At 47.0% G+C, this 13489-nt stretch overlaps 1 protein-coding gene across 1 annotated transcript in view; it reads right to left on the reverse strand.

The window, feature by feature from the left end:
* CASQ2 (calsequestrin 2) overlaps positions 1-13489 on the reverse strand; it is a 63505-nt gene that overhangs the window by 8134 nt on the left and 41882 nt on the right. The window contains exon 8 of the mRNA XM_014848251.3: positions 7000-7054. Within this exon, the coding sequence (XP_014703737.1) occupies positions 7000-7054 (55 nt within the window). The remainder of the gene's footprint in view (positions 1-6999; positions 7055-13489) is intronic.

Below are 13489 nucleotides of genomic sequence, written 5' to 3' on the forward strand. Positions count from 1 at the left end.
GACTCATGCACTGTGGACCCTCCTTCTTTGACCAGGAAGGCAGGTGTAGGAAGCCACAGTTCACTTTTGTAATTCAGCGTTAAGCACAAGACTAGTCCACATCTGGAATTGCATGAATGAAGGAATGAATGAGTTTGAAATGAATATTTCCTTTATCAGCGATGCACTGAGCTTAAAGGCATCTTAAGATTGTGGCCATGTATCTTTCAGAAGGAATAGCCCATAATTAGTTAAAGAAAAATGAAGAAATATTGTTCAGAGATTTGTAGGCTGGCAGTTATTAGCCATAGAAACTAGAGGACTATTCTCCGTGGTTATTAGAGAAGCCCATTCCCAAAGCCAGAAGAGAATCCCAAACATTCCAAATATCCAGGCAGGTGAAAAGCCCCACCTAGAACATTTGTCCATCTTTTCTCTTGAATATTTCCACAGCTGAGACCCTGTGACCTCCCTAAGGCTCACTACAGAGTTGATAATCCTGACAGCCAACAGTCTTTTTTTTGCATCTAGCTGAAATCTCCTTTTTCATAAGAAGTCCGTTTGCCAACTTCTTCCTTTATGGACATGGACATTGTTCTTTACATGCAGGAAGTCTGTAATCATGTCCCCAACCTTTATTTTATGAGTACTTATTCAGCAGTTACTGGGTACTGAGTATTTTTGCGTTTAATCTTTACATCTAGTCCTGATGGAGGTGAGGGAGATTTTATCATCTCCATCTTAAAGAGGATGGAATTGAGACACAGGAAAAGTAGGTGACCTGTCCAGCATCACATGCCAACAAGTGGAAGAGCCAGGATTCTAACTCAGGCCTCTGTAGAGCTATTTCTCCAACCCATTTTCCTTCTGAGGTCTCGGCACTCCTACCAAAGCTGCTGCCATCTTCCTTCCTCAAGTTAGTGCTTGAGAGGCCCCAGCCATGCGTGAAAGCTTCAACATGAGTGAAGCAAGGCCCGGGACACCAGGAGACAGGTGGGTGCAGCCTGGCGCTGGGGGGCCGAACTGCCTTCTCCTGGAGCAGTTGAGGCGTCCCTTCCTTTCCTTCCAACCATGCTGCTGAGCCACATCCTCCCCACCGCCACAACCTGTTTGGTTGGTTCACCCAGCGATGTCCCTGAGTGCGACTGGAGTCTCAGAGATCAACCTAAATAAAGAAGAGGGACCTGGCACTGTGAGAACTGGGACTCCTTCCCTCCACAGGGCTTGGACCCTGAGATCCCATGACCTGGGGCTGAGGGCTCATGCTGAGCCAGGTTTCCCACGGAAAGCAAGAGGCCTCTGGGAATCCCATCGCTGTGGGAGGGGAAGCCGGTGATTATGCTCTCCTCCTTCCTATGCAGGGAGGGCCTGGTGGGAATGAGGCTGCACCAAGCCCTGGGGGACCAGTTCCAGGCTGGTCGCAGCCAGTTCAGGAGCCAGGGCTCTGTCTGGCAGAGACTTGTGGGTCTCAGACCAAGCAACGGCCCAGGGGGAACAGGCCCACGGCACGTAGCCTACCCTGCCCAGGCCCCGGCCTTGTGACCCGGCTCCTCAGGGAGCTGGCCGTGCTCATTCCATAAAGACACTGAAAGGACCCTCCCTGATGCCAGACCACATGGAGTTATGGGACGCAGGGTCCCGCTCCTAGAGAAAGGCCCAGGCTTGGGGAGCCGGGCTGTTAGTGTGGGGTCCTGCAGGCGACACAGGTAAGTAGGTGGGGCGGGCATCACACAGCTTGGAAGCTTTCTGGAGAGGGCCCGAGTCTGGCCACAGGTCACTTAACCTCTCTTGAGACTTCCGTTTCCTGGCCTGAAAATGCCGAGAACAGCGCCACATTACCTCAGGGGCTTGGTGATAATACTGATGCTATGGTTAGCACAAGAGGCACCTGCAGAAGAGACAGGAGGATTTTCTCTTTCTTTCTCCCCCCTTCCACTACCCCATTTTATTCACTTTAAGTTTTTTCATGGCTCTCATCCTTTGTTGTGGGAAGGATTCATTTGTCATCAAGCAGATATATTCTGAGTGCCCGCAACATATCAGGCCCAGGGCCAGGTGCTGGGACACCAAGGTGTGCAAGGCAGGTAACTGCCCTCAGGTCCCCTCTCAGAAAGGCCTGGTCTGTCCTCAGGCCACAGCCCATTCAGTGAACGGGGAATTCTTGAAGGACTGCATCATGACATTTGAACTTGGGCCCTTTGGGGAGCCTCAGAACAGACAAGTTTGGGAGCTCCCCCTGACACGGCAGAGTGGCCCAGCCACCTGTAAGAGTGATGCACCTTTCTCAGTGAGGCACTGAGCATCCGCTTAGAACAGGGGGACGTTGTGTGGGCCCCACAGTCCCGAGATGGCACCCAAGACACTGAGCACCCTGCCACTCCTGACCACAGCCCTCCTTCTCTGCCCTGTCTTCTCCTAGCCCTTGGGCCCAGAATTGGTGAAAAAGTCAAACTACACAGCTTTGTGATGGAGAAGAGCACAAGGCGGTGGTCACAGAGCCCAGGCTTGGGGCCGACAGCCACCGTTTATGAGCCACGTGACCTGGGGACATTATTCAACTTCTCCACACCTTTGTTTCCTTACATCAGGAAGATGATAGTGACAGTACCTACCAAATAGGGTTGTTGTGAAAATTAAACGTGTTGATATTTGTTAAGTGCCTGGAACAACGTTTAGCACTGAAGAACCAAATGTTAAATGTGATAACCCAAATTTAAATTTGGAAGCTCAAATAAGCAGTTAGGGTTCTTACTTGAGACAACTGGACTCAAAAAACACTTCAGGGGAACCCGAGGCAGTTCCACACGCGCAGCCAGCAGCCTGTCCTCGCATTTCCAGCTGGTTAGTGCTGATATTCCCGGTGCCCTTTGAGGATACCCATCCAGCACGCGCTCATGTAGAAAGGCCCCTTCGCGAACCTTTCATCAAGTGTTATAAAGAAGATGTCAGCCTGATGCAGACACATCTGGGGGCGACAGGGGAGAGTCGTTCATTTTCAAAGCTGTCAAACCGCAGCTCCAGCGGCATTCCGAGCGCAGGGACCCAAGAGGAGGCTGGAGGAGGAAGACAAGCAGCACCCAGGACACGGGCAAGAGCTGAGAGCCGGAAATGTCCTTCCCGGCCAGGCCTGCCTGTGGGCAGCCGCATGAGAGCTTGCTGCAGAAGAGACCTAGGGATTCAGCTCCAGGGCGAAGACAGCAGACGCTGTCTGCCAGCCTTGAATGCGAGCTCCAGGCTGGGAATATCAGAACCGCCAGGAGAAGAGTCCTTGGAGGACCCCAGTCACACAGAGACATTTGTTGTTGTTGCTGCGTGTAACCTTAGATTCCAAATCTGGGAACATCAGTGGACAGGGGGGAGGAAGTTTGACTTTTCTTCATTAACTGGGCTCTCAAGCTTCCTGGGGGTTCAATTCTCTTCTCACCTCCCTCTTCCTTTCTCCTGCTTTTTCTGCCCCACCCCCGTTACACTGCAGCAGCAGTGTGCACACTCGGAGCCTGCAGCTGGCTGGGACAGCCTGGGAGAATGGTGTGGTTGGGTGGATGGTGCCCAGTGGAGCCATTGAGAAATCTAGGCTCGTGTGTCTGCTGCACCTCTAACCATATGATCTCGAGCACCCAGAACTTCTTTGGGTCTTCAAATGTTGGAGGTGGAGCGGGTGATGGAGGACAGCAGAGAGGAAGGAGGGCAGCCTGAACGATCACTCGGATGTCGTCAGGGGTAGTAACTCAGAGGGCGGACAAGTCCGCAGCAGAGCCTTGTGGTTAGGGCGTGGGCTGGGAAGCCAGACAGTCCTCAGCTTCATTCTAGCTCCACTGCTTCCCAGCAAGTCAACCTCTCTCGGCCTCAGCTTTCTCAGTTGTAAAATGGGACTAAAACTAGTCCCTCCCACACGGGGTTGTTACATCACATAATCATACAATGTCATCATCATCATCTTCTTCATCATAATCATGGTGAATTCAGAGGTCAAGCAAGCCTGCTAAAACTGGAATCTTGGCTTAGGTAACTCCCGGTGAGTTAATTGGGCAAGTCAATTGACCTCTAAGACTCGCTTTTCTCATCTGACCCTGGGATGATGATAATCATGCAAATATCGCAGAGTGGTTTTAGGGACCCAATGAGATCATCTCCATAGAGCACAGTTCCTCAAGACTGTTAGCTCTCTGAGGAGAGCTGTATTATTTTCCTGGACCTTCTTCCGTAGGCAAGTGGGTAGGGGTTTGGTTGGGGCAATAGGCCATGTAGATAGAGCTTGTTGGCAGAGCAAAGGCATGCATATGAGGAACCGCTGTCGGGGCAGGAATGGAATTCCTGGTCCTGCAGCCAGGCCCCTCCGCCCCAGGTTACACATCAGTGACCTGCGGGTAATGACTGACTAGCCGCAGAGTCAGGGACTTTCACAGAAATGCCTTTCCCTTTCCCAGCCCTGAGCAGGCCAGGCCCTCCCTGGCTCAGGAAAGATGTTCTGAGCTCCTCCTCCCCACCCCCCACCCCCAGCGCATTTCTCCCAGCTTCCCAGTAACAAGCCACAGCTTGGGCTCCTTTGGGGAAAGGCCCAGCCTGGAGCCCAGGGATATTTGCGAAGGGAGGAGGTGGAAGTAGTTTCAGGAGCTTGATTCATGACAGCAGCAATCTCGGTCAAACAGGTTCCTGCAACTCTCGGAGGCCTCTTTGTTCCATTGTTCCAGAGAGCCAGACAGGCCTCCCCACAATCCTGGAAGGGGGCAAGTGGGGCGGGAAGGAAGCCCCCTGGAGTCTGGCCAGCAGGCTGCTGCTGATGGCAATTTCATCTCTGTCACACAGCACCGGGGATCCGATTCTGTTTGCCTACAGCTTGTAAACCTTCAGCAACGGGCTTTCTTTGATATTTTCTTCTCCAAGGGCAGAGAGGGGTGGCCAAAATCTGTGGAAAGAAGCTGGAACTACACTAGCATACTTTTTTGGATAAGTACTAGATATCCTTGAAGAGTTTTTCCAACTCTTCAAGTCAATGATGGGAAAACCGGGATATCAGTGGACATTCAGAAATTTTAATTAAAATAGGGGAGAAGGAAACAGATAATTTGGAACACAAATTTGGTTTTGATGCAATGGAATATTATTTGGCCCTAAAAAGGAGTGAAGTACTGATACATCCTACATAACGGGTGAACCTTGGGAACATTAGGCTAAGTGAAAGACGCCAGGCACATAAGGCCACCCATTACATGATTCCATTTATGTGAAATGTCCAGAATAGGCAAATCCACTGAGACAGGAAGTAGGTTAGTGATTGCCAGGGGCTGGGGGAGAGGGAAATGTGATTGCTAACAGGTATGGGATTTTCTTTTGAGGTGATGAAAATGTCCTAGAATTAGATAGTGGTGATATTTGCATTACTTCGTGAATATACTAAAAGCCACTGAATTGCACCCTTTAAAAAGAGTGAATATGTGGTATGGTGTGTGGATTATATCTCAATTTAAAAAATTCTATGGGGACTGGCCCAGTGGTGTAGCACTTAAATTCGCATGCTCTGCTTCAGTGGCCCAGGGTTCGCAGGTTCGGATCCCAGGCACAGACCTGCACACTGCTCATCAAGCTATGCTGTGGTGGTGTCCCACATGCAAAATAGAGGAAGATTGGTGAAGATGTTAGCTCAGCAGCAATCTTCCTCAAGCAAAAGGAGAGAATTGGCAATGGATGTTAGCTCAGGGCCAATCTTCCTCACCAAAGGGAAAAAAAAGTAAGATAAAAACATTTAGGGTTCAGTCTGGAAGACTCTGTGGAGGCTGACAGTGCATTATAAAAACAAATGCTGGTCTGATAGTGAAGAGTTGGGGCTCAGTCTTGACCAGTCATCTGCATATCTAACCATCTGCCCAACAGGTATTATTGAGTACCTACTATGTGTCAAGGCATGTGCAAGAACCACGGCTATGTTGAAAGACAATCTGTCCCTTCTTCATGGCCTACCACTACCTCATTGTGCCCTCTTGGGCAGTTCATTTAACTTCTCCAAGCCTCTGTTTCCTTGTCTGTCCCTATGAATATACAAGAGGCTGAAATCCCTGGAAAATACCATGTAGTTCTACATTAGCTGGAGCAGTGGTTCCCAAACCCAGTGGTGCATCAGAACTGCCACAGCCTCATGAATGACAGGTTCCTGAAGGTCTTGTTTCAGTCAGCCCCAGGTTGTGTTGGCACTCATGGTTCTCTGCACAATCAGGTTTTGGAACCCCTGCACAGGCACCTCATAGCCCAAGGCCTGGCTGCTTAGCCATCCTAAACGAAGTTCCCTGCCTTTTCTGGTTGCATTCTAGATTGTTCCATGTCTCCCAAAACACGCTTCAGAATCTCCACGTACACTTTCTCTTCGGGGTCCTTTTATCTCACAGAGCACTGACAAAGGGACCCAGCATTTTACCACCTGCAAAACTAACTTTTCCTGCACTTCACTCTCTAGTGATGTTCAAAAGAGTGAAACCAGGAAAATGTTGTCCAAGTTCCAAAAGAAAACGTCGTTACTCGTCCATTTATGGGGTCATTTTGCACTCTAGAAAAAAGCTGCCTATTTTGCCCAGTTCTCATTATTTGGGGGAATATTATCTATTACGTTTACGAAGCACAGAAAATATTTTACAAACCAAACGGTACATTTATTATTATTTTAAGGTAGGATTGTTTTTTATATAGACGATCACAAAATTGGTAAAGAAACTTTTAATGTGAACAGAAGTTCACACATGCACACACACACACCCCACACAGCCTGTCAGGCTACGATGTTTCAGTACCCTCCTCAGTGCTCACTGCTTCTTCCCAGCTGGGCAGCTCAGCAGAACAAGGTTCTGATGTATGCACACCTCTTCTCCCAGCTACGTGCACAAGTGAAAATGGATGCGTGCCTCACAGGCAACCACCAGGGGGTGCCCAATATTGTGCCGTTCATGTAGGGAAGAGGGAGGGTGGGGGCCGACAAAGGTGAGAAGTCAGTTCTTACTTAAGGTGAAAAAGAACAGATTCAGGGTTTCCTACCTGGGTCACTCCTCTCTGCAAAGGCCACAATGTGGATCCCATTCAAATCATCCTCCTGTGGGAGAAAAGAATCAAAGGTTACACTCCCAGGTGGGAGCGAGTCAGGGACAGGCTCAGAGGCTGGCATGGAAATGGGTGGCTGGGAGGGGGTGGAGGGGGAGTGAAGGGGGACACCGGGGCACAGGGGGGCCGAGCAGGGTGCACGCTGAGGAAGGGAATACTGACGAGCAGCTGGCAGGCATGCGTGGAGTTTGATAAATGGGTTTGCAAGACAAGAAAACACCAACTGCACACAAGACATTAGCACTGAATGGGCCTCACTCCCGTGGTCTGGTGGGTCCAGGAGAGCAGCAGTAAAAGGCAAAATGAGGAAGAATGTGAGTCTGGCTCGTCAGGAACTCTGAGGGCAACAAGCACTGAACGCAGCTCAGTGAATGCGGATGTCAGTCTGTGCTTCAAGAATTCATCCCCAGCAAATATAATCAGCCATGTACCAGATTATGGAAACTTCTGAATGCTGTTGACAGATCCTGAAACTGTCCCCAAACAGGCAGCAGGTCGGACTCTTTGAGGCAAATTAGGATGTGGGTCTGTTTTGTTCACAAAGGAATCATAGACACTTGTGCTTCTCTGTTAAGACATCTCTTATTGAAGAAACAGAACCTGTGAGGTCGGGGTGGGGCAGCTTGTTGACTGTGACCTCCAGGCTGTTTCCTTGGGGTCCTTTCTGCTCCGGAACCAAAGCTTGCTGAAGCAGAATATGTGTGTGGGAGGCTACAGGGAAAGTCCGGAATTTAGGGCGAGAGAAGGTTGAGGGTGTGACGGTGAAAAGTGGGTATGGCCGTGGAGACTGGGACGAGGCAAAAAAATCTAGGGAGAGTATCTCACATCCACGGGCAAGCAAGTAGCATTCCATGTTTCTACATCCTGAACAGAAAGGCCCATATGCCTGTGTCTCCTGTGCATTGATTATTCCCGCAGAAGGAAGAGCGAGAGCTTGGAGGGGCCTCTGTATAAGAAATGCGATCCTCAGGAGACTTGGAGAGAAAGAGGTGTGAGAACGAGGCACCGGGGACACATCTGAGTGAATACTGATTATCGCTGACACAGGGAGAGGCCTGCATGTGGCACCCTGAATGTCATATCAGAATCATCCTGCAGAAAAAAACTCCAGGCATCTCAACCCTCCCATGATCCCCGTTTTCATTTCAATTGATTTTAATGCTGGTGCAATTCTATCTAAATGCTAATTTTTTTCTTTGAGTTTGGAATGGACAAAACCTCCAAAAATTCTAAGTGAGATTAAATGGAAAATATTATTATTAAAAACAAGAGAGTGGGCAGTGCCTTGGTCAGATTCTCTGGGGAATTGAACTTTACGGATATATGTGTGTGCAGAGGTTTATTACACAAATCCGACAGCAACCAGAAGGGAAGTCTGAGGTTTCACTGTTTTACATTTGCTATTATCGCCAGACAGAATATCCTGATCAGTTCTCATTAGGCTGCCCCGTGTCTCTGCCTCCTGCCATCAGTTGGAAGAGAGTGGTGTTAACTCTGTGAAGCGGGCTTCATTTCTGTGTGCCCCTCTAGAAAGCGTTTGGAAATTGGTTTTAAAATTAAGAATCCATATTCGTTTGCTAAGAGACTGCTCATAATATGGCTGTCACTTCCCAGGCCTGAGATGGTCCCTGGATGGAGCACTGTAACCAAGCAAAGAGGCTCTCTCTTTGTGGGTCTCAAAGCTTCAGCACGTCAACCTATAGTGAACAACTGTGAAGAAGCAGGCACATGCTCGGAGCCAGGTATTGTGGGTAATAACCTCACAGAGCAAGACTCCACCGGCAAGCCTGTGAGTCAGGGTTGCTTGCTGAGGATCCAATGTGCACAGTGAAGAAGAGCTGAGGAGATCGGGGCCACCCCGGGGCTTTCTCTGCACCCACAGCCTTGCTGCCCAGAGCACCCATTTGGTCTTTAGATCCCATTGCCTTGGAAATCATCTTTTTAAGTGCACAAATCTTCCCTTCTCAGCCAGATGGCAAGATCTCTGAGGGAAGGGATGATGTCTTAAAATAATGACGATGATTAAAATGGCAACAATACCTGCCATTTGCCACTCTTTGTATCAGTCTCAAATGAATCTCGAATGAAAGTCTTATTCCTATTTAATCCTTAAAGAATTGAAATGACTTACCTAAGGTCACAGAGCTAGTACATGACATAACTGGGATTCACGCCAGTCCTGTCCAGCCCCAAAGCGCATTCTCTACTCAGGACGGAAGGGTCCAGAATAAGCCACTGTGGCATAAAAACTATTTTGAGCTGAACACATTTGAATTCCTGAAATCCCTTATCTGCCTAAAAGCAGAGCCTCTCAAAGGAACTCAGTTGTCATAAATCCCCACTCAGGAGCAACTCTAACCTTCTCGTCTCAGACAGACGTTATCACAAAACGATCATATCTCCCACCGGTTCCTCTAAGGGCCCGTTATCTTTCCAAAAAGTCATTTGTTTTTCCTTGTGACTTTTTTCCCTCCTCTTCTAAATTTGTTCTCCCAGAAGTGCCCCTCTGCCCCTTCCAATCCCCTAGTTAGATGGCATATAAGCCCCACTTTGAGTCACATTTCTTTGTGAACTCCTATGCATAAGTAATTAAAACGATTTTTTTCTCTTGCTGATCTGTCTTTTGTCAGTTTAATTTGCAGGCCCCCAAAACTGAACTAAGAGAGTAGAGGAAAAAATTTTCCTCCTTCATATCACCAACAGTGGCAGGATGGGCTCCATGAGTCTATTGTTCCCTGCAGGGTTTGCAGAAGATGTTGCAAACTCAGGTCAGTGACTCTTACTAATTTAAAAGAGGCTAATAAGGGTCCTTTCCATAAAGTGACTGAGCCCTGGGTCCCCAAAAGAAGTGGAAATTTGGGAGTTACTTTGGTGAACACCTTACTCTAGATGCCCTAGCACTTTGTATGTCCCCCTGGCATGTCATACTGGACTACTGTCATATGTTTTGAGACTGTTTCATCTCCTCAACCTGCATTCCTAAGGACAGCACAGTAGCGTCCGTTTTTTTAACCTCCATGCCTAGCACAACGTAACAAGTTCTTCTTAATGTCTATTGACTTAAAGGAAAGAGTATGGTGATAAAAATTTTATATACCGTTTGAAGAAAATTGGAAAATATTAGAGATACCAAAAAGAAACTCAACATCAATGACCCACCAACCAGATATATTACCAGTGCTCATATTTAGCTCTGTTTCTTTCCAGTCTCTGTTAATGTTTGTTGTCATGTTGAATGAAGAGATGCAGAGAAAAAAATGTAGTTAAAGCTAGCAGATTCCCCAATTAAGGTGCAAAGGAGTGAGGTAGGGGCTCAGCTGGAGGTCTCAGGGTCCCTCTTGCAATTGCATTGCTATTGCAATAGAGGGAGGATTCTTTTAGAAGGAATTGCTGACTCCCACCCCTGTGGGCTTTTGCCCAGGACTCCTGCTGACCACTTGTCAGGATGGAGAGCCGGTGGGAAGGGGAAGTCTCCAAGGAGAAGGACAGGTTAGCAGTAGGTCTGAACCGCCCTGCCCCATCTTGACATTCTTTGAATATCGTAAATAAATAAATATCCGATTTACACACAGCAAATATTACTAGGCACCAATCTCTCTAGTAATAATAAATTATGTGTTTTCTATGATTTTCTACTTTAAAAACCTGCAAAACTGGGGAGAGAAGAAGGTCAATGGCTGCTTTAGCCCTACCCAGTTTTCCCATCTTATTGAAATATTTTGCAATGTCTGGGGAGGTGGGTGCTGCAGATAAAGACTTCTAAGTTCATGAATTGGTCAACACGTGTGGTGTAAGTTGCTGTGGCCAGGTGACCCATGGAGATGCTGCTCCTTGGAGCAATGCCCTCCCAGGTGGGCATGCGTGATGGGTCGGAGTACAGGCAGTGGCTCCCAGACACCCTTTGGACAGATTGATTTCTGCTTCTCTCTTTTCAGGGTGTGAAGATGACCCTGGAGGGCTTGTCCTGGCTTCCGTCTATAAATGGAGACTCAGATGAGGGCTGCCCAGGCTTCTGGAGAGGCTCTGAGGGTATTCCATGGTGGGATGCTGCAAAGCAGGAAAGCAGTCCACTTTCCTCTACCCGGTTAAATTCAATACACAACCCTTCCCAATTAGAAAACAACTGAATATATAATATTATGGAAAATATGAGCCATCACTGTTATTTTATATTATTGCGAAAGCTGTAACTTATCTTATTCATTAAGTGAAAAGAAAGCAGAGAGTAAGTTCCAATGAAGCTAGACAGCAAAGTGTCTTTCTGAACATCTGCATCTGATGTGGTGAGAGGGAGCATTCTGAGGGCAGTGGGGGGCGTGGGGGTGTTTGCGGTTGAGGGAGGGGCAGAGTGCCTCCCGCTATGGTGTGGTGTCTTGGGTGTGATACTGCTGTGTCCGTGAGGGAAGTCCTGAGAGAAGGTTCTGAATTTGCAGTCTCTCCCTTCCAGGAGCCTAGATAATTGAGACTTAGCTCTTAGGGATGAAGAAAACAAAAAGAAGAACTAAGGGTAAAGGCATAGCAGAACGTAACAGTAATAATCACTCTCAATTTAAAACGCTAAGCCGCGTCATGAATGACAAAGAACACGAACCCATTCCAGATTAAAGGCAACTAGAGAAACATAACAACCAAATGCAAATGTGCAAACCAGGATTGGATCCTGGGCCAGGAAAAAAAATTTTTCCCTTGCTATAAAGGACATCAGTGGGACAACTGGTCAATTTGAATAAGATCCATAGACGAGATAGTAGGTCTGTATTACTATTAATTTCCTGATTTTGATGAGTGTACTGTGGTTATGTAAGAGAAAGCCTTTGTTTTAGAAAACATCTGAAAGTATTTAGGAGTAAAGGGGCATTGTGTTTGTTTCTTACTCTCAAACAGTTCAGGAAAATAATCTATATCTCTATCTATATCTGTCTATCAAGAGAGCATGATGTAGCAGAGATGGTAAAATGTTAACTTATGAAGAATCTAGGGAAAGAGATAATGGAATTCTTTGTACTATTTCTGTAAGTCTGAAATTATTTTAAGTGGAAAGTAAAACTGTTTTAAAAAGGAGTATTATTATTTTTTTTTTTCCTTTTTCTCTCCAAAGCCGCCCAGTACATAGTTGCATATTCTTCGTTGTGGGTCCTTCTAGCTGTGGCATGCGGGACGCCGCCTCAGCGTGGTTGGATGAGCAGTGCCATGTCCGCGCCCAGGATTCGAACCAATGAAACACTGGGCCGCCTGCAGCGGAGCACGTGAACTTAACCACTCAGCCACGGGGCCAGCCCCAAAAGGAGTATTATTTTTAAAGCATTGTTATACCCTTCTGCTATTTTTAAATCTATTAACAAGACCTTTTAAGGGTTAAATTTTTGAAAGGTTTGAACATTAGGAAAATGTGTTTCTATTGTGCTGAGTTGTTCTTAAATAGTCCGCTCCTCTAGACTGGACTATTTGCCCTTCAGTGTGAAATGTTTGATCTACGCTCAGACATCCAAGTAAGTTACATGCCAGTAAAACAGTAAGTGTCAAGTTACTCCATGAGTCTATTAATATGTCAATTTAGACTCTGAATTAAAGAATTAAGAAATAAATGCTTCCATGTTAATCCCTTTCTCCGCCCCACCCCCGACTGCCAAAATGGTGCGTTATGGACCCATGGCCCACTCTAGGGAGATATACTGGAGAGAATATTAGATTTGGCTCCAGATGGCCTAAGTTTAAGTCCCAAGATCTCATGCTTAGTAGTTACACACAGTATCTTATTAGATACACACATGCATCCTTGAATAATTAATTTAATCCATATGATCGTAAATTTTCCCCTGTAAAATGGGGCTGAAATAATACTTGTTTTACATCACTTTCTAGAGCTGTTGAAAGATCCAAGTAAAAGGATACATGAAATGCTTTGAAAAATGCTCCACAGGTTTTGGTTGCTATTGTTTATAGAATTTTGTATAAAGCTGGGGTAGGGTGGGTGTGGGGGGTATCTCCAAAGCCCTCTTTCTAATTCCATTTGACCCACCTGACATACTGTCTATGACATAGACCTGTGGGACAATCCAACTCAGCACTTTCCAGCACCTTGGGTTGATATTTATAAAAATAGCTACCATTCATTAATTGAGCACCTGCTATGTTCTGGACTCTTCACACCACTCATCCTTACAGAAAGCCCTGATTTTAGATTCAGAAACTAAAGCTCAGAAAGACCACATGACTTGATATAGGATGCAAAGCTACTCAGTGGCAGATTCTGGGCTTGAACCCAAGTCTCTGTGACTCCACAGCCTGAGCTCCTTTCACTATGTTACTCTGGGTCTCTGGTGGCTAATGAAGGGAAGCCAGTAGTCACTGCAGGAAATGAACTCAGTGTGTAGGCCAAAGAGGTTTAAGTGGGATCCATGGAGAATTGGGTTCAATTGAGAGTGAA

Source organism: Equus asinus, chromosome 16, assembly GCF_041296235.1.
Source record: "Equus asinus isolate D_3611 breed Donkey chromosome 16, EquAss-T2T_v2, whole genome shotgun sequence".
NCBI lineage: Eukaryota > Metazoa > Chordata > Mammalia > Perissodactyla > Equidae > Equus > Equus asinus.